The 27,809-nt window shown below is 46.8% G+C and overlaps 1 protein-coding gene across 2 annotated transcripts in view; it reads left to right on the top strand.

Annotated features, from left to right (window-relative positions):
- Window positions 1-19,310, top strand: part of LOC119450254 (protein croquemort-like) — a 94,943-nt gene extending 75,633 nt beyond the window's left edge. The window contains exons 11-13 of one of the 2 annotated variants that reach the window (XM_037713642.2): window positions 8,019-8,073; window positions 8,965-9,120; window positions 13,567-19,310. In XM_037713642.2, coding sequence (XP_037569570.1) covers window positions 8,019-8,073; window positions 8,965-9,120; window positions 13,567-13,611 — 256 coding nt within the window. In that variant the 3' untranslated portion in view covers window positions 13,612-19,310. Of the gene's footprint in view, window positions 1-8,018; window positions 8,074-8,964; window positions 9,121-10,081; window positions 10,440-13,566 lie in introns of those variants that run through there. The other variant, XM_037713643.2, reaches the window with a different exon arrangement.
- Window positions 19,311-27,809: the final 8,499 nt, after the last annotated feature.

The following is a 27,809-nucleotide window of genomic DNA, read 5'->3' as shown; positions in this document are numbered from 1 at the left end:
ACCAACTCAGGGAAAGGGGGGCGGGAGGCAGCCTAGCTCAGCTAGCTAGCTAGTTGGTAGCTAGCTACCGCTAGTTGTACCACTAGTTGTAGCTAGTGGTAGCTTGCTAGTTAGTTGGTAGCTAGCTAGTAGTTGTAGCTAGCTACCACTAGTTGTAGCTAGAGGTAGCTAACTAGCTAGTTGGTAACTGGTGGTTGGTAGCTGGTAGTTGGTAGCTAGCTAGTTGGTAGCTAGCTAGCTACCAACTAGCTCAGCTTTCTGTCGTTCTCAGGGCAACCTAGTATTCTGTACTAACTGTCCTTGTGTGTAGTTTTGTTGCTAACTCTGGTTGCGGCATGCAATGACCAGAGACTCTTGCTACTAAAGCTGAACTCACACGATGGACCGGACCGCTGACTCAGTGCGCGGGCGATCATGACATGGCTGAGCAGCACCCAACCGCGCCGCGAGCATAGAGATCCAAGATAGAGAAATCCAAAGAGATTCAAAGAGATCCAAAGTAAAGAAAGGAAGGCTAACCAGATGATATCTCAAGTTGGCTACACTGTGCTGGGTATGATGTAACGGGGGTAGAAAAGACGATGTTGTTGGCCGAAATGCGTTGCTTATTTCGCGCTTTGAATTTGATGCTAACGTCGCACGGGGGGGGGGGGGGGGGGGAGGAATCCTTTCCGCGTCGTGAAAAACATGGGCTGCTTTATGTCGCCTAAGAAAATTACCACATTTTTTTCCTTCAAACCCCGTTAAAAGTTGCGCGGTCCCACGCGTACTCTTGGGACAGAGTAACGACAACACAGTAGTAGATACAGAACAAAGGGCATTTATTGCTCATTCGATAAAATGAACAAGCTACGAGCGAACGAGTATCTCCGCCGTCAGGTGGCGTCAGTAAGGGAACACTCGCGCCATCTCTCGTAGCGCTGCTCAACTACCGACTATCGGCGCCGCACGTGCTATGTGGGAAAGCTGGATTCTAGGAGACGCGAGAACCATATGGGGAACACAACATCAGGGGGCGCCAGAGAGCCGAGCGTTCCCACAAAAACAACCTACTCGCGAGTCTGTTCAGCTTTTATTGCGATAGCAATTATATGGACACTTCAAGCGGATTTCTGCCGTCGTCGTCGCCGTGGCCGTAAGGTTACGTATAAAGTCCAAGGGCGATAAAATCGTCGCCGCGCGCCATATGCGTGAGTGAAAGCGCGCGGGGAACGCGCGCTATCACGGAGAGCGAACGCACGGCGGAAAGCAAACGCGACTTCCGTCGCGCGAAAGGCCGTGGGGGTATGGGAGGAGAGAGAAGCGGGGCGACGCTGTGCTGCGGCACCAAATGCGTATCTTGCAACCGGGCGCAAGGGGAACTGGCCACTCAATCTCCCACGCGAAAGGAGGAAAGCGGGAAGGCAGCGCGGGAGGGAGGGGGGGGCAGCTTCTACTCTGCCAACACCTCGCTTGTACTTTGCCCGGCTGCGGCGGTCGCCCGCACCGTCTCTTAAAAGCGATCTCCACGCGGCTCTGACCTTTGTATGCGCTGTGCGTTCGCCGCTAAGTTTCCGTTGAAGTGATAGACCGCACGAACGTTCGCTTCGCTGCCAGCGTTTTGACAGTGGTCGTCTGCGGTCATTGAGTGTGATCTATTCATGTTTGCTTGTGCGCGCTGACACCACGCTTGTTAATTCAGTTAGTAAGCGAATGTGTCCAAGTTTACGCTGCCGATAAAACTACTATCCCTACTCCGAATAGCTCTCTACTAATTTGCTATCGCAATTGATGCTTCGCCTTTCGTGCGAAACTGCGACATTTTTTTTGCATCATCCTTATTTACAACACCAGAAGCAGCACGCTTTTGACCAGAATGAAGGCTTGGGCTTTTAAGCTCGCAATTTTAAGAATGGTAGAGCAGCGTGATCGCAGCTTTCTCTCTCTTTTCGTGAAGCTTTCGGTGTCTCATTTTTGTGTCATTTGACATCTTATGGTGCAGAGACGGCTAGGTCGGTTAGTGTATTTGAGAAATGAAAAACATTGTTGCTACGCTTGTTCCCTGTAGCTAATCGGCAATTTGAGTAGTGTGATGCGAGATATATTATTCGTGCTGCGATTAACCTCGGGCAACGGCCACAAGAAGTTGCTCTGAAGAATACATACTGTTCAAAGTAAAAATCGATTTGTTAAATAAGTATTTAATTCGCTACCATTGAAATCATTTATGAGGCTTAAGGTCCCCTAAATGTAGCAACTATTCTATTCCAGTTCTTTCTCTTTTCGCGCTTTGGCAGTGGTGTGAGCGGCGCTCCGCCTACTTTATCACCAGTGTCAGCCCCCAAATGTGAGGGACGGGTGATAAGGAATGAATATAATCGCTTGAAAACAATCCTATCCTTACATTATACCAGGCCAGGTTCCCGATATTGGTTGCGGCGGTCCGTTCCTCTTATCAAGTTCTGCATAGCGTGTGCAGAGGCGGCCGCGGGCATGCGAAGATATAAGGTCATGATAAGTAAAGTGCCATTTTTAGAGATTTATAGGTTATCTGACGCGTATTGTGGCAAAAGTAGCGGATACTCTTGGGCGCCACTTGTCGCTGCTCCGCTATTGGCGACATTCTATGAGTCTCACAGGTCTATGAGTCTCTTCGTGTGAGAATGCAATAACCGGCTTTAGACGAAGAAGTAGTAGCAGTACTTTATTTCTGTAACGTACAGAAAATCAGTAAAACCTGACCGGACGTATTTTCCTCGAATGTTTGGTCCTCTAAGGCTGTGCCTCACCAAATATTGCCTGAGTGGATTTGTTGTGTTGCACGACCTTTACTTAAAGTCCTAAAACATTTTCGCGCTTGAACTGCACTCCTGCTGAAACCTTTCACGGCGCTTTTGCCCAGCAGACACAGCTAACCGGAATTTATATTGTCATCAAACAAATCGTGCCACACCGTAGCAAGAAAAACAAAAACACGCGTTGCCATCGCCCACCAAGAAGCAATGACAACTCTTGCGTCGACAGCCTGTCTTACTTTTTTTACTTGCCTTGAATCGTGGAGCCCGTGTTGACTCTGGTATATGGTATGCCAACGTTAGCAAAAAGCTCTGCTAGCTAGTGTGTCGGAACTCGTTTGCTGGTTTAGACCGCTCGGAAGAAAAAGAATCCTCTAATACAAAGGCCTCACTGACAGCGTGACCGCCCTGACTAAGACTGTTCTTATAGAAGCGCGTGCCGCCGCCTGCCCTTTCAAACCATGCATTGGCGGTTCCTTCCAGAAATAGCCGCAAAACGCAGTGCCTCAAGGAAATAGAGCGCGCGCTTCCTGGTCGAAGTGCCCGTGGCTAGCTGAGTAAAGACGGAAGCAGCCTTGTTGCTTGTCTTCAGCTAGCCAGCTCTTCGTCTATCAACTTGTTTCAACATAAGGTAGTAAGGATACTATAAATGACGTCGTGCGAATAAGGAGAACGATCATGATAACACGTGATTTCCTACAGCCGTGTTTCATCCGTGTCTGGTCATCGACTGCGAACAAAAAGTCGACCACACTCAATATTTAGCAAAAGGTGCGTTTCTGAACGCGACATTTGCAACAAAGGAAACCTCATATAGTTTGCTCAGAAAGAAAGCAAACAATTGTAGTGAAAAAAACAAGAAAGAATTGTTCCACGTTTTCTTTGGGCTTAGCTTTATTACGGTTACCGAGCCTTCGCAGCAGACAGAGAGAGAGAGCGATAAATGAGATGCGAAAGGCGGGGATTTTAACCGGAAGATAAACATCCAATTTGCTACCCTGCACTGGGAAAGGGGCAGGAACGTTGCAAATGCTATATTCTGACGTCATTCACAGATAGATATCAGTTTGTTTTTTTTCGGTTACTGTAAGATTTGAGGCCAGCATGACGTCACTTCGATTACCCGAAGCCGCTGCTTGTGGAGTCCGGAGTGACCGTACGTCTGACAGACTTTCAGCAAACACACTGTCAAAGCCTTCCCGAATGTCGACCGAGGTGACGTGAACAGTGCTTGGCAGACTGGAGAATAAGCGTACGATGACGTCATGTGGCGTCCTGGGAGCAAGCGCCGGCTGGACGGGAAAGTCGGCGGCGATGCAGTTGCTGCAAGAAGTCGGTGTCCCTGCGTGCCACCGCTGAACAGTCAAACAACTCGCAATGCGGCCGTCCCTGCACATTCCTTCTATGTCGTCTCTCGTCTTCAAAAGCAGACTGACTCTGGCGGTAGGAAAGGCGTTTGCCACTCTGGTGTTCGCGAGGGCGAACTGTGCGGTCGTCATCATCTCCGCGAGGCTCCGATCACGTTAGGGCGATGTCAGCCTCTTTGCGCCGGTCGTCTATTTATGTCAGCGTCTGATTCCGGCTGTTAGGCGCCAAAGGCCCTGTGGACAGCACTTTGTTTTGAAAACGGAGGACGAGGCCCGTGGAGCGGTGGCGGTTCTCGCGTCGAGCTGTGTCCTCTGGGACGGAAGAAGGCTGAGCGAACGGCGACATACACGAACCAATGATTGCTGTCAACCTGCTGTGGGAAAGATTATACACTGCTAAGTTTGTGATCAATGAACGACTTCTGGGAAAGGCTACGGCCAAGATCGGAAGCAATGTACAATTCCTGAGAAACGAGAACTGGCAATTCTTCCCGAAAGGATATTTAAAGAAGTTCGTTGCTTTCGATTTTGGACTCCTCTTATACAGAGTAAGAACCGGATCGGCCTACGCTCTTGCATGGGCGTCCGTGCTGCTTCTCCATACTGCACTGAGTGTGTCAAGTGTACGACATAGGCACTTGATCTGGTCCTGCGAGCACTTCTATTCTGAAAGGAAGAGGCTCTTGGGTGGCATGAGAAGAGGGTTTCCTCACAAACGTTCAGAACAGTCAGTTTTCGTGGAAGGATGGCTGAAAGGGTTCAAGTGTTGCCCATTCTACTCTCAGGCTAACCTCACCTGAAGCAACACCCTCTTCATCACCAGCGCCGACGCCATATTTAAAGAAGAGAATATCCAACGTTTGAGAAATACGAAAGCTGACAAATATTTCGTTGCAAGTCTGGAGAAATTTTAAATGCGTAAACATTTCTATGCTTGCCCAGCGAAGAAAACCGTCCGTCCGCCCGTCCCGTAAGACGATTGCTTTCAAGATAGGGCCTGCAGCAGCCAGCGAATTCTCCTTCGTGCTGCATCTCGCTTCAACGCTAACTAAGCGGCGAGAACACAGGGCTCCCGAAACTATCAGCACTCACCCCACTATGCCCATTTCGCAGATCGCTTTCAAGATTCGGCCACGCGCGTCTCTCTTCAACGCGAACTAAGCGGCAAGAACACAGCGCGCGAAGCTATCAGCTAGCAGTCGGCGCTCTCTGTCTGTCCTATCGCAGATCGCTTTCGAGATACGGCCCGCGCGGCCGTGCCATACGTAGACGCCGCCGGAGTACGGTTCATCACAGTTCATAATCATTCGACGCAGATGGATAAGGCGTAAAGAGCGATAATGGCGTATAACGATTGGAACGTCATCAGCACACCTGGCGCCGCCAGCTGCCGTACTTTGCTTGCGTCATCGATTCTCCTTGCACCGCCGTCGGCAGCAGTTCGTGTCGCCGCAGCGCTGTGGTTTGTACTGGCCGGACCAAGTTTCATAATATTGATAATGAGACCGGGCTGCAGGGAGATCAGCAAGTAGCACAATGCTTACGCATACTTAGACAACTCCCAGAGGAGCTTCTGTGTTAATTTTTATGTTATATTGAAAATGTTGAATATTCGCCCGGTTCTTATGCAACATGTCAGTATAGCATAAGAACCGCCTCCTTGCAAAGAGGCAAGGCGAACAGGTAGATGTCTTGGAGCCTAAATAGCGTCACGTGTAAGGAAACCTAGTAGACAGCTATGAAGCTAGCACACTGCCCTTAGAGAATTTTTCCAATTTGAACAAATTCTGCTAATATTCTTTGATAAATTCGGAAGACTAAGGTAAGCGCTGGGCAAAAAAAAAACGTTTTTTATTGTCTTAGGTCTCATTTTGCCTTCTTATACCACATCCGTTCGATTCACACACGCTTGGACCCCCTCCCCTTATATTTGTCGTGCGCCTTGATTGCACGTCACCAAACTCTGATATCACAGCATTTAATTGAGACCTCTGGTAATTACTTTAAACTGCAATTTTGTGAAGCATATTCTGTGTGTCGTCATGTCGACGCACTCCCTTTCACAATTGGTCTCGGCGCCACGGGGTCAGGTGAAATGTAAGTGTTTTTAGGCAGCAGCGAGTTGTGATAATGTGCAGAACGCGTGAATATGTACTACCAGCATAAATTCAAACGCGAACAATTCCGAAACTGTTCCAAATCAATATTTCGTTTCTAGTTACACCTCAATTTGTTACATTGGCTTAATTCAGACTCCAAAACATACACTTGGAACTACTTAATGCCTAGAAACCGGCGAGCTATTACATGTCGAATTTCCATATAATTACTCGTAAAAGACGTTAGTTGCGGTTCGCGTTTCAAATTATACTGGTGGTACATGAAATAGCTTTATTTATATAGGTGATCCTCCTGTTTTCGCGTCCGTATAGTGATGACTTGCCTCTAGAGTGAATCAAACAGGTCGCGTTGCGTTGAAGCCGCGTGAGTTGTCCTGATAATTTAATTAGTTTTCTGTATGTGCTCGAACCATCTACATGGTGAAGTAGGGGAGCGCAATCAACACATACGAAGCCGAAGAAAAGGATAACAAGAGCGCTTGCTAAGAGCACTTGGTTTAAGCGCTCATGTCCTTTTCTTCGGCATTCGTATGCGCTAATTGCGCTTCCCTACTTCACCACGGAAACTTGACTCGCCCAAATGTCTACCCTGATCGTAATCACCCAGTGTCCCAATAAGGTTACTTAAATATAAAGCTTGTGTGCTTAAGACGCGCCTCGATGCAACGTGACCCTTCAAAGACTATGGGCATGCTGATTTGATGTCTTTCCGCGTGCACACAAACAGCATGGAACGCACTTTGAACGGGTTTTCATCGCGTTCCCGTCGTGTCTATTTTTGACCGCGTGCTAACTGTGGTAACATAATTGGGGGAGGCGGTAGGTCTACTGAGAGCGCATGTCTGTCATGTTTTAATATTTTATTGCGGTAGCAATTATATGGACACTCCAGGGGCATTTCTGCCGTCGGCGTCGCCGTCGCCGTGATGTTCCGTATAAAGTCCAAGGGCGATGGCCTCTTCGCAGCGCGCCTGTGTACGAGTGAAAGCGTGCGAGGATGATGCGACGACGGCGGCTCAATCTCGCACACGCAAGCGCAAAGGAGGAAAGCGGTGAGGAAGCGCGCCGTCTTCCGTGACACTCAAGGCTCCTGGGGGAGGGGAGCGCGTTCTACTCCGGCGGCTGCTGCGTTGCGGCCGCGCGAGCCGCCCTATCTTGGAAGCCATCTACGAAGGGGTCAGAGTTCGCCGTGCGCTGTGTTGTCGCTGCTTAGTTCGCGTTGATGCGAGAGGCAGCACGAAGGTCAATTCGCTTGGTGCTGCGGCCGCGCTTCCTCACTCCAGCGTTTTGACAGCGAGTTTCCGCGGTCATCGAGTGTGATGTGTTCATGTTTGCTTGTGCGCGCGTGACACATGAGACAACTGACACGCTTGTAAGTTTAGTTAGTAAGCCTATGTTTACAAGTTTATACGGCCGACAAAACTACGATTCTTACTTCGTATAGCTGTCTACTAATTTGCCATCGCAATCGATGATTTTCTCTTCGGGCGAAACTGAGACTTTTTTGTCATTGAAGTAGAAGTACAATAATGAGATTTAGTTACAGTGGTGACGAATATACTCATCCTACACCAGTAATAGAAGGTACTACGCGACTACAATGTTGCCTGCGTCGTGTTGATAATACGTCGAAAACACGCATGACTGTCGAATCGCCCGCATGACGTCAAGTTTAGAGTGAGATATCCCAACAGTGTAAACCGAGACTTGTCCTTACAGTGTTTCTGACTGCAGTGCCCTTTGTTTCACTTTTGTAGATTCTTCAAAGACGTCCCCGCTCGGCGTTACTTCCCTGTGTTTTGGTTTGAGAATGTGAGTTACTGCTGTTCTTCTTTTTTTTTTTCAATAGTCGGGCTTTACGTAGTCCGATTCGTACTATACGCATGCAACAGCAAAGTGCCGCGCAGTAAATCTTTGATTTGAGCGAGTTGGTTTAGACTTAGTTAAAACGCAGCGCAACTGGGGCGATGACAAGAGACGAACAAACACATCACGAATTTTAACGCGATGGCGTTAAGGGCCCGGTGTCGCAGAAAACCCGGTGTCGGTGCCGACGGAGTTCACCGTGAGCGATAATTTCCGTATATATTTAAGTATATGTATATGCCACGCCTTGCTATATGACATGCGGTATATTCGGGTTATATTGCCACACCATTCAATCACCAAAGTTGCTGATAATCTTGTCTTACATTCTTGACAAAGTTATTCCTCGGAATTTTGAGAATGACAGCCCACAAACAAATGTCATGAAACAAAACACCGACAGCGCATGCCTTTGATGTTAAATCTTCTCAGGCTGAAATATTAAAAGTGGGAAACAATAACGGAAATCTGAAAATGGTGCAATTTTTTGGCGTTGCTGTGCACCACCGCCGGGATCGGCTCACGCAAAAGGCCGCATTTCGACCAGAAGGCTCGCCTTCGTGTGTACTGTTCGCCGCCAGCGTTTCCCGGTAAACATTACGGTTACATAAGCTGCAGTTGCCGGGAAGTGTGAGAAGCAGTCAGGGATCTTTGAACGCTATCGCGTTCCACTGTTAAAGGCGAAGCTTAAGCGTCCTCCAAGTGTTTTGCCTCTCATACTACGCAAATCCTTCCACTCAGTCGTGAATGCAGTACGTGTACGCGTTCGTCAGCTTGACACCAAACCTATTATTTCCTTGGAATCTGTTGTTGATGACATTTTGTTTACATTCGCAGCTTGCGTCGGCCGACAAGCACATGCTGTCAAGGTTGCGTCTCGTGACGGAGGAACTTCCGCAGTACGTCACGGTTGGCGCTTTCGGCGCTGTCATCATCGGCGGCATCATCCTGCTTGCGACGCTAGTGTACGCCATCCGATACGCGAAGAGGCCGGTAAGCAGCCACGCCTGTTCTAACGTTGTCCACTCCCATTACATTAAGGCACTTCAACGAAGTGCATTTTGTGGCTATAGAGATCTTTGCGCACGACATGTGCAGGCAGTGTTCAAAAATAGGACAGAGTACGAGTTCAGTGGAGGCTTGGCGGTTGTTATACTGCAGCGGTGAGCAAGCTAGAGCGAATCATTAGTTAACTTACACGGTCACGATGTTTTATGCATCGCTGCCAAAAAAAAAAAATGAAGCCCCAGATTCATACCGAACAATTGTTCGTTCGATTATGCCGCCGATGATTCCCGAGAAACTCAATTGGTGAATTAACAGTGGCTGCAGTTTAGGCAAGCGCGCCTTTTGAGATGTTCCAGATGCATTCTTGGGATGGTCACCATGTTCTAAAGAAATAGTTCTTGCTCCTAATCCGCCGTGTGAATTCGAGGTATGTTATCCCCCGCTCATGTTTAATCGCCCTTCGAGGATCAATAATTGCGGAGGTATTCGCGCTTTGCTCGCTGACTTCCAAGCTCATGCACTTTTCAGGGCGCAGAGATCTCTTATTGTTACAATATATGAGCCGAACATTCTGGTGATAGATATTATAGCCGTTACACGACGCTACTAGCCCAGTGACATTTGGGTTTCCTTTAGCCCCTATTAACTTTTATAATAGGCGGTGCTACAGTGCTGCGGACCTTCGCAATAACGATTCAGAAGCACTCACGACGCTACTGCGTTCTGGATCGTTTATTAATGTGTTACACTAATACCGCGTACTGAGCGCATGCAGAGACTGATTTTCAGTCGACACTACGAATTTCACGAGTCGTGAGCGCCCATACAAGTTTTGACTGTGTTATGGAAACGCAACGCTGGGCTTGTAGCTTCTGTAGAGGCGCCGAATAATGTCGCCGCGAGAGGCGATTTTGTCTGTAGCTCGTTCCTCCCGTTTTTCTCGTAGCCCAAGTAGAATATCCGAGAAGGCGGCACGATGGCTCACGTATGAACTCGGGAACAGTAAGTACAACGTCGTGTATGGAAAGAGCGAAGCCATCTCCCTGCGAGCCTTCTCGAAGTCGCTTTTCGCTGGAACCTTCGACTTGAATGTTGTACCGAGAAATCTTTCGCTTCCAGTGCTGCTTTTGCCATTGTCTCCGTTACTCTTTTTTCTCTGTAATTCCCTAGCACTGGACTGCCGGCTTCTTTATCAAATTTGTTTTCTTCGCAGATCGTTTTTTTTTTCTTCCTTTTGGCATTGAGATTCAGTCATGTAAACTAAACACTTGATATTTTTGGCCATGAATTTCGGCAAAGGTGACGGCCACTGCGGTGAATGATAGGCAATGCACAATAAGGCCGAGAAAACGCTCTCTCCTGACAGATGCCGTTGCCATGGCGGCGACGGCAATGGGGCAGTGAAGGCAAGACGCCCTCGTCGCCACAGACGTCAGTCACGCTGCTTAAGGGACACTAAACGCAAATATTAAGTCGAGCTAGATTGAAAGGTTAGGCTTCTGTAATAACGAATTCTTCATTCGTAACGAAAACAGAGCTTTTATAAACGAGAAAATGAGAAAAATAGAAAATGGAAGTGGCGCCATCTGCTGCCGACTATGGTACCTCTCACGTTGCGTCAGCACCTCTGATTCACAGAGAGCAGCACGCTTCGTATATAGATATAAATGAAGAGTCTATAGAAGGACATAACAACGGCATAGAGGGCGGTCACGCGAAGATGACGTCAAGTTCTCCGTTCTGGCGCGGGTGGTTCAAACTGAGGAGCAGCCGCGGGACCTTCGATGGCAGCTTCCTACACAAGAAATCGATACAGAAAATGATGATAGACTTCTAGACGAATACTCTCTAGATCTAGCTCGGCTTAACATTTTCCTTTAAAGAGAGAGAGAGAGAGAGAGAAACGAGAGGTGAAAGGCAGAGAGGTTAACCAGATAAAGTGTCCGGTCGGCTACTCTGCACTGGGGGAAGGGGTAAGGGCAGAAAAGATAAGAAAACAAGAGAAAATTTTTAAAAAATTAACGCACCAATTCGCACATTCTATAGTTTTTCAATGAGTCCCGTTTCTTAGTGTCTCTTTATAACTCGGCGCGTCAGATAAGCTCGCAACCGCAACATCTCAGCTAGTAATGTTAAAGGAGGTGCATCTTAGTACATCGTAGATTGTGGCGCAACGCTCTTTGTTCGCGTAGGACCGGCAGATAGTTGGCCGAGGCGGCAGAAAGCACTCGTCCGGCTGCCCGGCGTGCCACGCCGGCCCGAGCGTGCATAGCGCGCCGTTCATCAGCGTCGCGTGCCAAGTTCCGGGCGTGCGTTACAGAAATAACGGCCGACGCGTTGAGAGCAGTCGTCGGAATGTGCCGTGGACCGCCGAACGTCCACTGTCTGCGACACCGGCGGCGAGACTGAACGAGCGGAAATGTCTGAGACGGCAAAGGGTTGTTGCGACCTTGCTGCTCTCTGGGTCGGAACGACCACCTGACCTTTCCTATGGAACGGACTCGTCCACGATATATGAAGAATACAGACATTGAAGCTGGATAAATCATAGCGGAAATGTATCGCTACGTTTATTTACAGTGTAGAAATAGTGAAGAAAAGGGAAACGAAAGTGAACGGATACACAACTTGTAGGTGAAAGCCGAACCCACGTCTTTCGTATTACGTGTGCTTTGCTTTACCGATTAAGCTACCGCGGCGGCCATCCTCTCGTCCATATTCTTGGTTATCTATGTACTACGTGTGCAATGTTTTCACTGGGAGTGTTAGACAGCGCTGCTCACGGCGTCGCCATGGCGGTGGCTAGCCATGAGTACTATTGAGGACATTGTCGAAATCCGCCGTAGCGCCATTTCTGTAATGGCAGCATTTTGAGCCAGTCAGAGAGGCTGTGGCAGCCACCTAGTCCAATCAGAGCTGACAAGATGGCGAATTCGACAATGTCCGAAATACTAGTATCTCGTGGCCGCGTTAGCGAATCCGGCGCTGGCTGAGACTCCCGGAGCCAATCTTGTACAGGTAGTACGTTAAATACCCAAGAATTTGGACGGGAGGATGATTTGGACTTGTTGCTGGGCTAGTTGGTTCATCTTATTCCGTAGTGTTTAGACGCAACCAAGGACGGAAAAAAGTCAGGACAGGAAAGAACGCTCTTTCCTGTCCTGACTTTTTTCCGTCCTTGGTTGCGTCTAAACACTAGGGAGGATGATTGCTGCGGTAGCAGACACACTGTACGTGTAATACACACTGTACGTGTAATAAGAATTCGGCACCCATTTGTGGCAAGTTGTCTTTTTGTCCACTTTCACTTCCCTTTTCCTTACTATCTCTTCATTTAAATTAAACATAACACTTAATTTTCCTTGTTCTTTCTCTGGTTTCATTGCCTGTTTTCTTCATATACAGCTGTAACCAGCGAAAAATCGAGTCCTATGGATCCTCCTAAACTTTTTGCTCATTGGTCGTAATTGGTTGCGTTATTCAATATGTTGCCAGATATAAGAGGCGCGCCGATAGGAGTAGAACAAACCATGAATAAGGAGCGAAAAGGAAGGAGACTGGTGAAACCGATATCCTAGCTTATCGAATCTTCTGATAAGTTTCTTTAGTGTGTTAATGACAACACACTGCTTGCATCTTCACAGTAGAGCATGCAGAACACAAACTATTCGCTTGGTTTTCTCTCTTGACTGTATTTCGCGCACTTTTGACTTGCAGAACAGTGCATGCTATGCACGTGCAGTTGCATGCTTGAGGCATGCTTGAGGAAGTGCCGTGAATTCCGCGCTAAAAATCTTATCTTTTTTTTTTTCACTTCTATGCTTCAGTACACTTTCCCATGTTTTCATTGTGCAATGCAGAATTGCTCCAGAAGTTATTACTTAAGAACATGTGATCTGAGAAAGTTTTTGGAGATTAAAGGATGCAGGGTTGATGTTTCTGCGTGATGGAAGCTGTAGGAGATTAATGGAGCTTCCGATACACCTGGGATGACGGTTAGGAATTCGTGATATTTGTGTAAGCAAATCAGGTGCCTTCATTTCGCTTTGATTAGTCTTGACAGGCACGTACGTAGATTAGATATTCGCGTTCCTGGGTCAAAAACTAAAATAATAAGAGAATAAAATATGTGGCACAGATATGGTGGATGAAAAGAGACAGAGATATGAAAGCAATTATAAATCTTGTCATTGACAAAAAAAAAAAAGACGAAATTGACGTTTAGGTGCCCGTACGGGCACCAAACCCTAGACTACACACATCAGAATAGGAGATGAAATATGAGGACGTTAGCCTGAGCAAATGTCTGTTTGGTCCACCCTTTACATGGACAGTCTGCAGCTAGCTAGCTGGAGTATATCACGCTAGATGTTGCTCGCATAACTAACTCATCTAATCCATTTTCATCCTCGCTCTTTTTGCCCCATACAGAAACCGGTGCAACCTACATACATTCCAGTGCGCGTGCTGAAGTGAGGAAGTGAAGAACGATACACAGCGCCAGCCGCTTTTCACTCCCAAGAAGAGGCCACTGGTTCGATCGGTGGCGACCGCTCCCACTGCAGCCGTGCGGCTTTGTTGACGAAAGAACTGCGCACGCGCACGGACTCTGTTCGCAAGGGACGGCCTCTTCTTTCTTCTTGACATTATTCCTATCTTAAGGAGTGTCTTATTAAGCCCTCCGGACAAGTTACACAACACGCCCAGCCTGTGATCATTACGTCGGCATTCCCATAACTTTGTTCCTCCTTGCTGGATCCCCCCAACCCGCACGCCAAGAGTGTTGTGAACGTTCTTAGCTCGTGTTGGTGGGAGCCGAAGACCAATGGCGAGGTCGGCTTCAAAAATCGGTTATCAGCATGTGCGCATCACAAGCCACGGTCAGTCTTTCGGCCGGGCTTGGGCTGAGTTGCGCGTTGCGCCGGACGCGCGCGCATCTACGTCATATCCGGCCGAAGGCGGGAACTGACGCCGGAGGAAAGGTTAACCACTGGGAAGACAGCAGCGAATGCGTGTTGGAGCGAGGCGGTTTGTGAATGCTCAATACGTTGTTGTGAAATTGTGTGTGTTTGTGTTGTGTCTCCCTTTTTATACCGAATCGCTCACGTTTGCTTTTTTTTATTATAATTTTTTTACACCTTCGTCATACCGAATAGTGAGTAGATGAGCGGAGATTTTGTAACATCGGGCAACGATGTGTGAATGTCTAGTCGATGTCGTCGCTAAAGAAAGGAAGAAAAAAAAAAAAAACACGACTCGGGTCTCCGAGTTTATCAAGACTGCATTGCTTTTGTGGGGTGATGCTTTTGGCATTCCGCGTGATTGTTCCGCTCGTTGTTTGTGTAAACTTGTGTAAACTTCACTCTGGTGGCTGCGTGATCAAGAGACAAATTGAGATATCGTATTTCACTGGTCACTGAAGGTCGAGTTTTTGCATATGCTATTTTCTTTTTGCTTGTTGTGTTTTTTTATATGCTTTTAAAAACTGTTCGCTAGAGACTCAAGTTTCTCGTTTTTAAAGATAGAGAAATACGACGAAAAACCTGCACAGCCGAAGAAATAGGTCATCATGTTCATTATGCTCTTTGTATTTCTCGTATGCAAGTGGTACTGCAAGTGACCACTTGCTGTGCGAAGGTTTAAGCCTCGCTCAAGCTGTTGTGAATGAAGCCTTGGAAGTCTTCCGGCTTCGGATTATTTCTTGCACGAGCTGAGTTTGCCAAGGATCGAGAAGCAGGGTTTGACAGTGCGAAATAATTTCGCCTTTCTTATTGGATATGTGTCATACGCACGGTGCCAACATTCCCGATTTTATAAGTTCTTTAGAGGCCTCATACATCCAGCTCACTGTTCTGAAAATGAATATATAGTATGCATGGTTCAATGTCGTGCTACGCCGGTGGTTATACCATTTACGTTTCTCTTACAAAGCATATTATCAGTTATAAGTAAGATTGCCGTATTATCCCCCTAGTATCCTGCATTATCCGGTTTTTATACTAATATCCGCCGTTTTAAATGGTAAGCAATAATGCATACCGAGTGAACGACATGGCGAATATTTTCATTTTTTTTTCTATAAAATGAAAAGCTATGCAGTTAGCTCGTATTTTCACGTCCAAACCTCCGTTGCAGTCAGTTATTGGCGCAGACAGACTGATACTGCTGACTTCCGTGACTTCCGAGATACTGCTGAACGCGAACGAGTTTCTGAACTCGTTCGCGTTCTCTCGTGTGGAGTTTAGAAAGTCATACTATATCACATGCGTGGTTGTATGTCGTGTTTCTTACTTACCTTTAGAGAATTAATGGAATTTACAAACGGGTATTAAGCTGTAGTAGGAGCGAGTGCTCACTTTAATTTTGCTCCTTATTTCCTTTCTACACGTAAGCTCGAGCGCTAGCGATCAAGTGCCTATCAAATGAACATTTATTCCACCACGCTGATGCAAACATCTGCTCATAGGAGCTGCTGCTTATTGCACTGTAAATAGAAATTGTTTTGAAGAAATCTGCGTATTCTGATTAATGCTACGCTATAGCGATATTAAAATGTATCTTTCCTTGCAGGCGCACTAAGTCGGCAGAGGTGCACAGGCGAATTGCGCGGCGTCAATATTTCCAATAATCACGATGCAGGCCTCGCTCGGAATAATCTTCACCTAGATATCGTTGTGCTCAATTTTCACTGCTATTAGCGCACTCATGCCAGTGTGGACCGGATGAAATATTTAAAAGAAGCCGTAGAACTTTTTTCTCTTGCTCATTCAGGACACATGGCAAAATGAGGGCACGTATTCACACACACACAGAAAAGAAGAGAGAGAGATCGGAAGGTGAAGTTGCTCGTAGCAGCAAGTGGCCATCCAGTTATGATGTTGAACATATTATTGAGTGAAGCTGGCCGCTGGCAAAGAGCACCTACGAAGGAAACGTTTCGTGAATTCGGTCTGCTTTATCTAGGTAACCGGTTAATCGATTCTGCAAAAAAGTTGACAAACGAAAAGTTCTAATCCTAGGGGTTGTTTTCTATATATGGTATAAATTTCTTTAGTTGAAGACCATCGACGAACAAGAAACTACAAGAAAATTTAAACGGCTAGCGTTCTTGCAACTTTACAACTCCCCAACCAGAACAGACATCGCAATTCTACCAGCAGCGATTGATACACCATTTATAGCGAACAACTTTTTTTTTTTTTTACTATATACAGTTTGTGTACAGCGCTTCTTTGGTTTGGTCGGGGGAGGTCCGCGAAAGTACTATTTGCAAAATGTTGGCATTTACAAGAGCCCTGCGCAGTGTATAATTTTTGTGCGTTTTAAATGTCTTAATAGACGCTGTTCACGACATTATACCATACCTTTTTTGCAGAGTTGCGATTTTTATTCCTTGTGTATCCGTTTTGTTTAAGTTTTCTTTATTCGTCAACTACAGAAACATGTCCAACCACCGGCCATTAGAATTGTCTGCTTTTCTCTTTTTTTTTCATTTAACTACAGTAAAATTATACTAAATCTAAATATAGGAAATCTGGTGGGAAATTTCTACAAGGACAGAATTTTTTTTTAATGGCATGTATTTGAATAATGAGACACTGGGAACAACAGAAAATCTAAGGCTGGTAGTTTAGCTACGTCTTTAACCAGCACACTATACTCAGTTCGCTACCGTAGACTGCGGGATGTCAAGTGATATAGCTGCGAAAGCTGCTTAAAGTGGCGTTACTTTTTGCGGCACAAACTTTTTAAAAGCCCAGCCGTATATTATGTATATGATACCTATACTCTGGCGCATTTATTAAAGACAAACATTTAACTCTAGCTTTCTGCGAGCACGGCGAGCTAAGGAGCCCAAAGTCGGCCACGCGAGCAGAAAATTCTGCTCAGTTCACTGTCTCCCGCACTTCACCCCTACCTAAAACCCAATCACTCATGCTCTAGGCGTCTATTTTGTGCCCAAGTCGTGAACAACGTTTTGTTTGCGTGAAGGCAGCCCAGAACAATTGCGCCAGTTTAAGAACTCATACTTTTTGTGTTCTTCTGGCTTTCTGCAGCAATATAACGGGGTTCACGTTGTTAGTTACGAGCGGCATTTGTTTCTACCAACAACTGAAATAGAACAGGCAGATACGCGCTGCCTCCGACTTCTCCACAACGCTCCACAGTTACCCGAACAATTAAGCCAAACCTGCCATTCAAGTGGGCCGAGTGTGGCAGCTCGCTTTGAATTAAACTGTTATACGCGATAAAGTGCGAACGCCCAATTTACTTTTAAATAATCTATTCGCTCGGCGACGCGTTCAGTTGGAAGCTTTCCGAGAGTAGGCCACGGAGCCACCCTTTTTGAATAAATTTATTCATTCATTCATCGGCTTTAGAACAGCCACAAGGAAGCGCATTATTTGCAGCTCGTATTTGTACGAAACACAAGCCCCTCGGCCTACCACTTCATGCCTTATGACAAGCAGTCTAGGCTTTTAACAAAAGCTCGTGCCTTACGCGATGGTTCATTATCCAGACGTAGCTCATCGCGAAAATAGTTCGACAGCTTCCATTCTGGACGTGCCTTGAAACTACGCTACCGAAGCGTTACGTTGACGTGCGCCATCCGGGTATCTCCCCAGTCAGTGGTTGTGAAGGGATTTTTTGCGTTGACGACATCTTGAACTTTATACCATTAACGTAATATTCTAGTTTGATCCCATTCTTTCTCCCGCCATTTTTAACCGTTACGCACTTTTCCGTATTGTAAATGTCCAATACAGACGAAGACGTATTTTGTCATCCTTCCCCGTCAGAATTATTGCGATTGGCTTTTCCACGGTTGAACTGAAGCGTCACGGCGTGTTTCCGGTATTCACGGAAACTTCGTTCTTCGGCTTATTAGTTCCTTTCCTGTAGCTTTGAAGTAGTTCCTCTTGATTCAGGCTTAAATGTATGCGAGAGAGCAAGCGTTGTGAGCGATCGAGATACCAGATTAATAACAAAAAACGATTCCTTCAACCGAGAGGTTTCTTTAGCTCATCCTGAACCACCTGATTTGCCGCCCGTTAATAATTTATCAACCTTTTTCAAGACGAAGATACTACGCAAGCTAAATTGCGATGACTGCATGACGTGCCCGGAAGCAAATAATTAACGAGGTGCTAACTACAAATCCCCAGTAAGAATAGGTAGTGTTGAAAACGAGCCACAACATGGCGTATGACAGCGCCGCTACCAAAAATTCGCTGTAAGAATTGAGCAGTGCCTTGTTGTCCACAATACAGTATCGCAGCGACGCTCGAAGTAAAACTCTTAAGCCTCGTATCACGTGCAGTGTTATTGAGAACTTTGTATTGTCCAGCTCGCATTTCAGCCTCGACTGGTATACGGTCGGTGTCGCCTTGTGTTTACGTCTCTGCAGGCTTGTTGCCAAACGTTCATGCATAGCTACGAGGGGCATTCTTACGCTATACACTTACGTATAGTCGCACGCTAGTCCCATGCGTCAAAAGTGTCCAATGACCAAGTGCCTCGATAAAAACTCGGGTTAGTTGTGATCATGTAGTACGCGCTGTGTGTCGGCGCATCGCGATGAGCCAGCCACATGTGAACATGGTAGTCGGAGAAATGTTTTGGCTGTCGTGCTCCCTACCTCGAATATACTCCGTTTTATAGATTGTAGTACAACGAATACAGTAACACAAATGCGCCTAAAGAAAGTTCCGTCATGCTTTTAAATGTACAAGCGCGGTGCCTTCTATAACAGCAAATCTCGCAGACGAATTGTATTTTTCCCCCACTGCGCCATTTCGCAAAAAATGCTACATGCTGTGGCTCTGCTTGGCACATGTCGTTGTTGCGTTCGAGATTTATTTTTTCTTCTTTCTTTATTGAAAACAAACAAGCGGGTCTAAATGATATCGGTACATACGCAAAACGAATATCGACAGTTTAGTTATGACTCACTTATACCTGTCCATTCATGATTCTAGCCAACGGCATGATTTGTGCTCGTACCTCTTCCAGTTACGGTGAGCCAGCTGGTGTGACGTGTAGGCTAAATTATTTTTTTTTTTTACTTGGCTAGAGTGCTTACGTATCGTTTCGGGCGAGTTGCGCAGATTGCACAACGCAAGGACACGCGTGCCAAGAAGAGTCAAGTGTTTTTCCGTGTACCCTCGTCGGTCCATGTTCTAAAAAGGACTGCGAAAACCGTGAACCTATGACTACACTGTGAACGTATGTCATAGTTCTCCGATAAGGTGCATAACATGGTTGTTTTTGTGTTCTACGCATTATATATCGTAAAGTATGTACATGCATCTTGTCATTGGCACTGCTTCAGTGTTATGTCAGCTCTCGCGTGGAGCAATATTGTTACATCATTTTGTGTGCTGTCTCCAACTTGAATAAAAAAAAACATGCTCAATAGTTCCAGCGTGCGTTCTCTCTCTCTCTCTCTGTATGCGTGCGTGTGTGTGTGTTTGTGTGTGCGTGCGTGCGTGCGTGCGTGCGTGCGTGTGTGGTGTGTGTGTGTGTGTGTGTGTGTGTGTGTGTGTGTGTGTGTGTGTGTGTGTGTGTGTGTGTGTGTGTGTGTGTGTGTGTGTGTGTGTGTGTGTGTGTGTGTGTGTGTGTGTGTGTGTGTGTGTGTGTGTGTGTGTGTGTGTGTGTGTGTGTGTGTGAACTCGAAGCGCCAAGATAGCTGACTTAACGCTGACTTCGCCATGGCTTGACTTCGCCATGGCAATAAAAAGTACGGTTATCTGAAGACTCTATAATATTCGCGTCAGAAACAACGTGCATCACTGGGTCAAACTTCCGCTTCACTTACCTCCGATGGTGGTGTATACCGTATTGGAATGGATGATGGCTTTCCATTTAAATTGAAACACTTGAAAACGGGCGCTGAAACATAATAGATCGCAGTCGTTCCATCATTTGTTTCGCACACGCGCCGGCTTCCTCGACCGTGCACCTAACACGCGACCTTGCGCTGAGTAGCAAAAATTGACAATAACTGAAGTATCATTACGTGATTTGAATGCGAAAGCATTCAAATTTGAAGCATTTAAATCCACCTTAATCCACTTTGCTCTAACTTGTCCCAATCTTAATCCCCTTTAACTCACCTTTCTTCACTTTACTCCACCTTAAATCACCTTACTATAACTTGTTCCAACTTCAATTCTATTTACTTCACCGTAGTTCACATTAATTATCCATAATCACTACTAATTAACGTTGCTATACCATTTACTATCTTCTGCCTTACTACTGCCGTCACACAAGACGCTGATGACGTCGCCTCCTCATCATTCGCTTCGCGGTCACGTGCTCAACCACGCATGCACTATGCCTCATGTTTAGTCAACCAGATGGCTGCAACGTGACGTGTGCAATGAAGCACGCACTAGGTACACCTTCATGTCAACCAGAACCATGGAGCCCCAGTGGCGTCGGGAATCGTGCTCGTCTAGCACCCCGGAGGACCGGGTTCGATTCCCACCCTGACCGAAATTTATCAAATTTTATTTTCAAGGGCATTGAATTTACTTTCTTTACAGGAACCTACCTCCCTGAGAAATGTGGCTTTAATCCGAGCATTTTTTGACGTGCTTTTACTTTTTGTGGCGTCAGCCATTTTTGGTACTACTCGTTGCGGACAACAACGCCGGCTTTTCTGCATGATGGGACATACTATAATGCTTTCGCATTAATAAACGCCAGAACTTCCGAGCTGCCCAGCGATCGGTGGGCTGCGCAGAGACGCCGCAGTTGCACGCGGCTGCATGCGTGTGTTATTTATACGCAACACTGAGCTTCGGAACACGTGGCTGTCGTGACTGGACCCATCAGGAAAGCACAACGTGTATTCCATTGAGCGATATGGTTCTTGCGAATATTCACTTACCGGGTGCTATATCTACTCCGCTCTCCTAACATTTGGTTCTACGCAACATGAAAACGTACAACTCTCACTAATCGACAAGTATAGCGCAGCACGACCTCGTTGAGTGGTTCAGCGTCGACTGGTTCGGTTATGGTATAGCAGCTGGGTTGAGCCGATGAGTAGGAATGCTTCTCCGGCACCAATGTACACTGTCTTAGCTGGCAAAGAAAGGTTTTGTACGCGTGCAGCACTTTCAGATGGACTGCGTTGTACACGATACAATAGAGACAAGCAGACACTGTGCGAAACGGGCTCAGCCATGCAAGGCTCTTGTAACGTGTGAGATGTGGCAATATTTTTGCATCTTGTGAGCTCGAAGTCCTTTAGGCGAAACATGTCGCGTCTCTTGCTGGCCTTCTTGGTGGGCACTTATGTGACACATAACTGATGGCGTTTAGCGCATGGAGCAAAAGTCATTCACAGAATGGAGTGCGATTGAAAGGAGTGCTGCCCATATGGGCGTGGCGCCCGCCCGTTTGGGCTGGACCCGAACCATTCAGACCTATTATGGAGAGCTAATGGCCGATTTGGAATAATAAGAATAATAAAAATCACGCGCCATTCCACTGCTGTGGAAGTGGATTACCAGCGAAGCAGTTTAGCAGACGACATACAGGTGACACAGAATTTAGATCAAAGGTCTGAGCAGATTTTATTATTGCGATAGCAATTATATGGACACTTCAACCGGATTTCTGCCGTCGCCGTCGCCGTGAGGTTCCGTATAATTCCAAGGGCGATAAAATCGCCGCGCGCCGCATGCGCAAGCGACAGCGCGCGGGGGACGCGCGCTATCACGGAGGGCCAACTCCCCGCGCGCTATCACGGAGAGCGAACGCATGGCGGAAAGCAAACGCGACCGTCGCGCGAAAGGCCGTGGGGGTATGAGAGGGAGGGAGGCGGGGCGGCGCTGTGCTCCGGCACCAAAGGCGTATCCTGCCACTCAATCTCCCACGCGAAAGCAAGCAACGGGAAGAGGGGGGGGGGGGGGGCAGCTTCTCCTCTGCCAACAACTTCTCCTCTGCACTTTGTCCGCCGGTGCCGGTCGCCCGCGCCGTCTCTAATCTCCACACGGCTCTGACCTTTGTATGCGCTGTGCATTCGCCGCTCAGTTTCCATTGAAGCGATAGACCGCGCGAACCTGCGCTTGCTGCCAGCGCTTTGACAGTCGTTGGCTGCGGTCATTCAGCGTGATCTATTCATGTTTGCTTTTGTGCGCTGACACCACGATTGTTAATCCAGTTAGTAAGCCAATGTGTCCAAGTTTATGCAGCCGATAAAACGACTATCCCTACTGCGAATAGCTCTCTACTAATTTGCTATCGCAATCAATGCTTCGCCTTTCGGGCGAAAGTTCGACATTTTTTTCAATTGAGTGGCGACGGCGGTCATCCCGAAGAAAGACACACGCGCACACTTTTACTTTCATCGGCGGTCTTGATCGGTGGCATACATTCGCGCGGAAGACTGCCGCCACCTCGGGGAGCCGGAGGAAACTAGACACGCTCGACGGGACCGCCACGCCGGGCGAGCGGAAGGAAACTATGCGCGCAAGCGCTTGAAACGACTACAAAGAGAGGGAGGTGCGAGCATGCACATGGTCCACGTTGCTCGCACAGCGGCAAATCTTTGAGAAACCCTTATTATCTACCTGAGAGTCTACTGATTTTGAAAACCGTACCTATTGATAACTAATCTACTGAAAATGCATATCCAAGTGATGAGACGTATAAGCTTTTGCATAGAATGAAGCGATTTTGCCTCAAATTTGGGAGCTGAGTTTTTGCACACGCAGATCTGTTGACGGACACGAAAAATGCACAAAATTCTAGCCATAGACAGCTTCGCTGTAAAAATTTGGGCTCCAATACACGCTGTGAAGGCGCACGGTTGGCCAGCGAAGCTGTGGTACCACCTGATCCGATAGATCAATGTGACGTAGCCTTTAACTGGGCCCTGCTGAGCCTGAGCACGACGCCGTTGTGCGTATTGACGTTGCTGTTCCCGTCGCAGCTTATCGTGTTCACGCTGCTCTTCGGACGTCTTAATGATGCGTGGCCTTTCCATGGCGATATCACAACACAAATGAAATCAATTGCTAGGCGGGTTTTTTAACATACGAAAGTGCAGTGATGATGACTCCCTACTTTGTATGCTTGCATACGAAGCAGCTTATGCAACCGTAATTTTCACCGGGATACGCTTGCGGCGAACGCTATGCGCGAAGGCGAGCTTTAGTCGTTCTTTTCTTGCCCCCGCACGGCCGGCGCCGCCTCTGCCACGCAGGCGAGCGCCATCTGGTGGTGCTGCAAGGAACCCAGCGGGGCACGCGGAGCGCACCTTCCACTGTGCTTGGTTGAGTTTTGTGTCGACGGAGACGAAGATGTCCCGGGATCCTAGTCATATACAGCTTCGCTGTAAAACTTATTGGAATAGTTTTACGTTACACCGGCCCAGGTGCGAGGAAGCTGGAACGTAAATACATTTGCAATAGAAATGATAAGAAAATGCACGTTTCGTGGCACAAAATTACTCTCGAACATCCAGCATAAGTGAAATAAAAAAATCGCAGTTTCTTCCGAAAGGCGAAGCATCGTTTGCGATAGCAAATTAGTAGACAGCTATACCAAGTAAGGATAGTAGTTTTATCGGCCGTATAAAGTTGTAAATATTCGCTTACTAACTAAATAAACAAGCACGGTGTCACGCGCGCACAGGTAAACATGAACACATCTCACGCGATGACCGCGGAAACTCGTCAAAACGCTGCAGTGAGAAAGCGTGCCAGCGCGCTAGACCTTCGCGCTGGCTCTCGCTTCAACGCGAACTAAACGTCGAAAGCACAGCGCATACGAAGCTACCGGCACTCGGCGCACGCACTGTGTATCCACAGCAGATCGCTTTGAAGATGAGGTCCCCTGGCGGGCGCACACTTAGGCCACATCGCAGATCGCTTACAAGAAACGGCAGCTCCGTGAGCAGCAGCCACAAGAGCAGAACGCCCCCCGTGCCTCGCGCGCGAATGAAGACCGCGCGCTTCCGGCCGCCTTCCTCTGTCGCGTGCGCGAGATTAAGCTGCGGTTGCCGGCTCACCCTCGCAAAGCTTCCACTCGCGCATACAGCGTACGGCGCGCGGCGACGATTTTATCGCCGTTGGACTTTATACGGAACCTCACGCCGACGATGACGGCGCCATGAGGTTCCCAGTTATCATCTCTTAACAAATCTGCCCATCGAGTGTTATGGCGTCTAGACCACCAATTCAAAATAGAACCTTTCGAGCAGTGGGAGGCCCAGCTGACAAGCCCGAGCCCTGAAGACCAGCATCGTCTGGTGAGCAGGGCCAAGCAATCGGCTCAGGCCCATGTGATCCTGGACTGGGGACGCCGCCCACCTCGTACGATTTCCCCGTCAGCTCATTTCTATAAATAAAGTTTATTCCTCCTCCTTTTTGCCAGTACTAACCTGTTTTTACGTTTACCTATTTACTTGCTATTACTGAATGGAATAACCTACCAGGAGACATTGCCTGTATCACCAACCATGACGAGTTCACTCACAAAGCGAAGAGTCATCTTGGGGTGTGAACGCTTATGTGTACATGTCTCATTTTTACACACATAGTTATATTAATATGCAAAATTCTACATATTGCTTGTATTGGCTATAATGTTCACTGTGTATTATTTACTGACATGAATAATCAGCCTAGCTAGCTGATTCCGTGTTCTGTTTTCTGTTTTGCTTAGAGCATTTCGTCTTTTTTATAGTTTGTGTACGTTCCTGTTGGAATTTTTTTCCGCTGTGTATACCTTGCCTTATGTATTGATTTCATGTATGTGAACCACCCCCACCCATGTAATGCCCTCGGGCCTTAGGGTACATGAATAAATAGAATTACAGTAAAATGTTGACAGACTCCTTCCATGGTGAAATGCAGTTACAACCTGCTTACCTCCACCGACTAGTCCCCTAAGCTGTGGCGTAGAACTCTCTTCAAGCGTAAGCCCACATACTCTTGCCGAATAAGTACAGTGGCGCGGACTGATGAAGATTTTTATTAAGAGACAGAAGGACAGGTAAGCCAGAGGTGTGTGTTGCTATCCCTGCTACTCCGCACAGGGCAGGGATAAAGTGAAAGGGGATGGAGAGAGGGAGAGGGAGATGGCAGGTAATGATACAATAGTACGAAGAGATTTATATACATCCTAATACCAACAGCTTAATACCAGAATGTTGTGTGTGACGCTATATGATCGGAGAAGTGTGCATCCTTATCCTTTATTTTCAGTAACTTATTCCTGAAACTTGAGTCGTGTCAGATTACAAACCCTGTACGGAAGTAACCGTGTGGTGCTTCCATTGGGGTGCTGCGGGCAGCATGAAAATGGTTGAAGATTGTACTTTACGGTATGCGTCTTCGCGCAGTAAAGGATTGCACCTGATTGCTAAATTCGATGTTTTACAAGTTATCATACCGAGTGTTTTCTTTAAACACTAGCATTTTTTTTTTATGCAAAGGCTATACAGTGCAGCGAACGTGGCGTTTTCGCAGAGGAGCTCCTGGGTGAGGCGGACATACTTTGCCTCTTATAACGTGATTTACACAGGATTCATTGGAAAAACAATTTGATAATTATTTTTTATTAGAGCCGTAAGGCCAGTTATTCATATGGCATGTTTGGAGGCCAGTCACATTTTAATGCACCGCCATTTTTCTCAATCTTGAAAAGCACACCAAATTCGAGATACTTATCATAACATTTCAACGCTCAATCTAGGCAATATCGAAACTGACCGCGCCCCGCTACTACGCCACATGAAAACGTCCCGGGACGAAGTGTGTGGCGAAGATTGAATGATGGCATTTCGAGGCAGATACTGATAGGGGATGTCGCGACAATTAATTGCCAGGAAAAACGTGCCGTATCAGTACCTGTCGCGACCAGGCAAGTTCAGTTTCAAACTTTCAACGTATCAAACGTATCAAACGTTGGAACGTTCAGTTTCAAACTTCGTTCACCTCATTCGTCAATGGGCGTGTCAATCTGATGTGATAGAGGGGAGGCTTTTTATGAGTTCCAGGCACAGTGAAGAGTTATGATCGACTGTCGATAAATATGCGAAATTTACATAATTTTCCGCCAAGGTGCTGCAGACTCCATTAAGAGCAAGTCAAGGTAGTCAAGTAGAATGACTCTGCATTTTATGATGAGTCACCATAATTACAGAGTGATTAAGTATCTAATTATTGTGCACTCATAATCATTCGTTTCTTTGTAAAAAAGAATTGTATCACTACCCCGAATTACTTGCACAAGTTAATTATTGGTTATAAGCATTACTAGAAAGGCAAACAAATTATTTCGCAATTGCTACGGAAACGTCCCACGTCACACCTCCCGTCAACCGCTGCAGCGCCTTCTCTAAAGCGATATTCGGTAGCAATAGATTAGAAATAAAATGAAGGTACTTGAAGTAAGCAGAAGGTTCAATTTACCCTAAGCTTAATTTTGTTGTGTATTCCTTGCCACAACTGCACAGAAATGGTAAAAATAAGTCGCGTCAACAAATCTGTACACCGTGGCTGAAGGGGGTATTGCCTGGATTTAACGTTTAAATTCGATAATAAGCACCTCGAATTAGATGCGATTTTCATGACTCTAAAAATATGGGGGTGCTCTATAAAATGTGACTGCCTCCAATTTCGCCATATAAACAACTGCCCCCAAAGCTCTAATAAAAAAAAAGTAATTAACAATGTTTGGTCATTATTCTTCTGAAACTCTCGTTACTAGCGGGAAAGTATTTCCGCCTAGCCTCACAAGTCTCTCACAGTCGTTTGCAGCACTGCGGAAGTTGCATGACTTTTTATAAGGCCGAATATCCCCTCGAGATGTGTTCTTCCGCGCCCCGTCGTCTGCTCAGCGCCACAGTAATTCGCGGTATACGACATGCATGCGCCAAGGTACTAACATGTCCCGTATCGCTGTTAGGCATCATGTTCCAAGCAAAAAATAAAATTATTTATTATAGTAGACAGTTACGCCCTGAACTATATTCCGCTGCGGAAGGCTGTTAGCAGTGTACGCCTCGTACCTTCAGCAGTGCTGCAAACCACTTTTACGAGATTGAGTTTAGGTACCCCTCTGACACAAAGTCATGTTCACTGCGCTCATAGCCTTTTTCATAATAAAATCTATACAGTTTTCAAAAAGAACACACCGTATATAAATGGCTTACACTGCTACATCATTTTAAATACTTTCATTCACTCGTACATTAAGAAGCAAAGCAATACGCGTTTAGGGCTTATTTGGAAGAAGGGAGGTGCGTGAATATTTGCCTACTGGCCACCCCTCTATTTATTTTCTTTTTACTTATGAATCGATGCATACGCTTTGCAAGATAGAACGACACATAAGGTGATCGGGCATAGCTGCGCCATGATGGACGACATAGTAAAGGTATTCAAACTATAGTAGCGCTCTCATCGGCTCACTTCATGCGCATTTCATTGCATCTACTAAGTGTTAACGGCAGTGCACGCCGCTCGCAACAGACAACCTCCCGTTGTTGCGGACCACGTGAATGCCCTTTCGGTGCCCCGAACTGGCTACGCTGATTTCTGAGGGGAACCCCATTACGCTAACAACGTCTCATATGGGTTATGCTTCCTTCTCTGGCTAAACATTCTCCTGTGTTGGTCTTTCCTATTTCACAGTACCGAGTAATG

The sequence above is a fragment of the Dermacentor silvarum genome, chromosome 4 (assembly GCF_013339745.2).
Source record: "Dermacentor silvarum isolate Dsil-2018 chromosome 4, BIME_Dsil_1.4, whole genome shotgun sequence".
NCBI classification, from domain to species: Eukaryota; Metazoa; Arthropoda; class Arachnida; order Ixodida; family Ixodidae; genus Dermacentor; species Dermacentor silvarum.
Note: the sequence above shows the minus strand (reverse complement) of the source record. Positions and strands in the feature narration are given on the sequence as shown.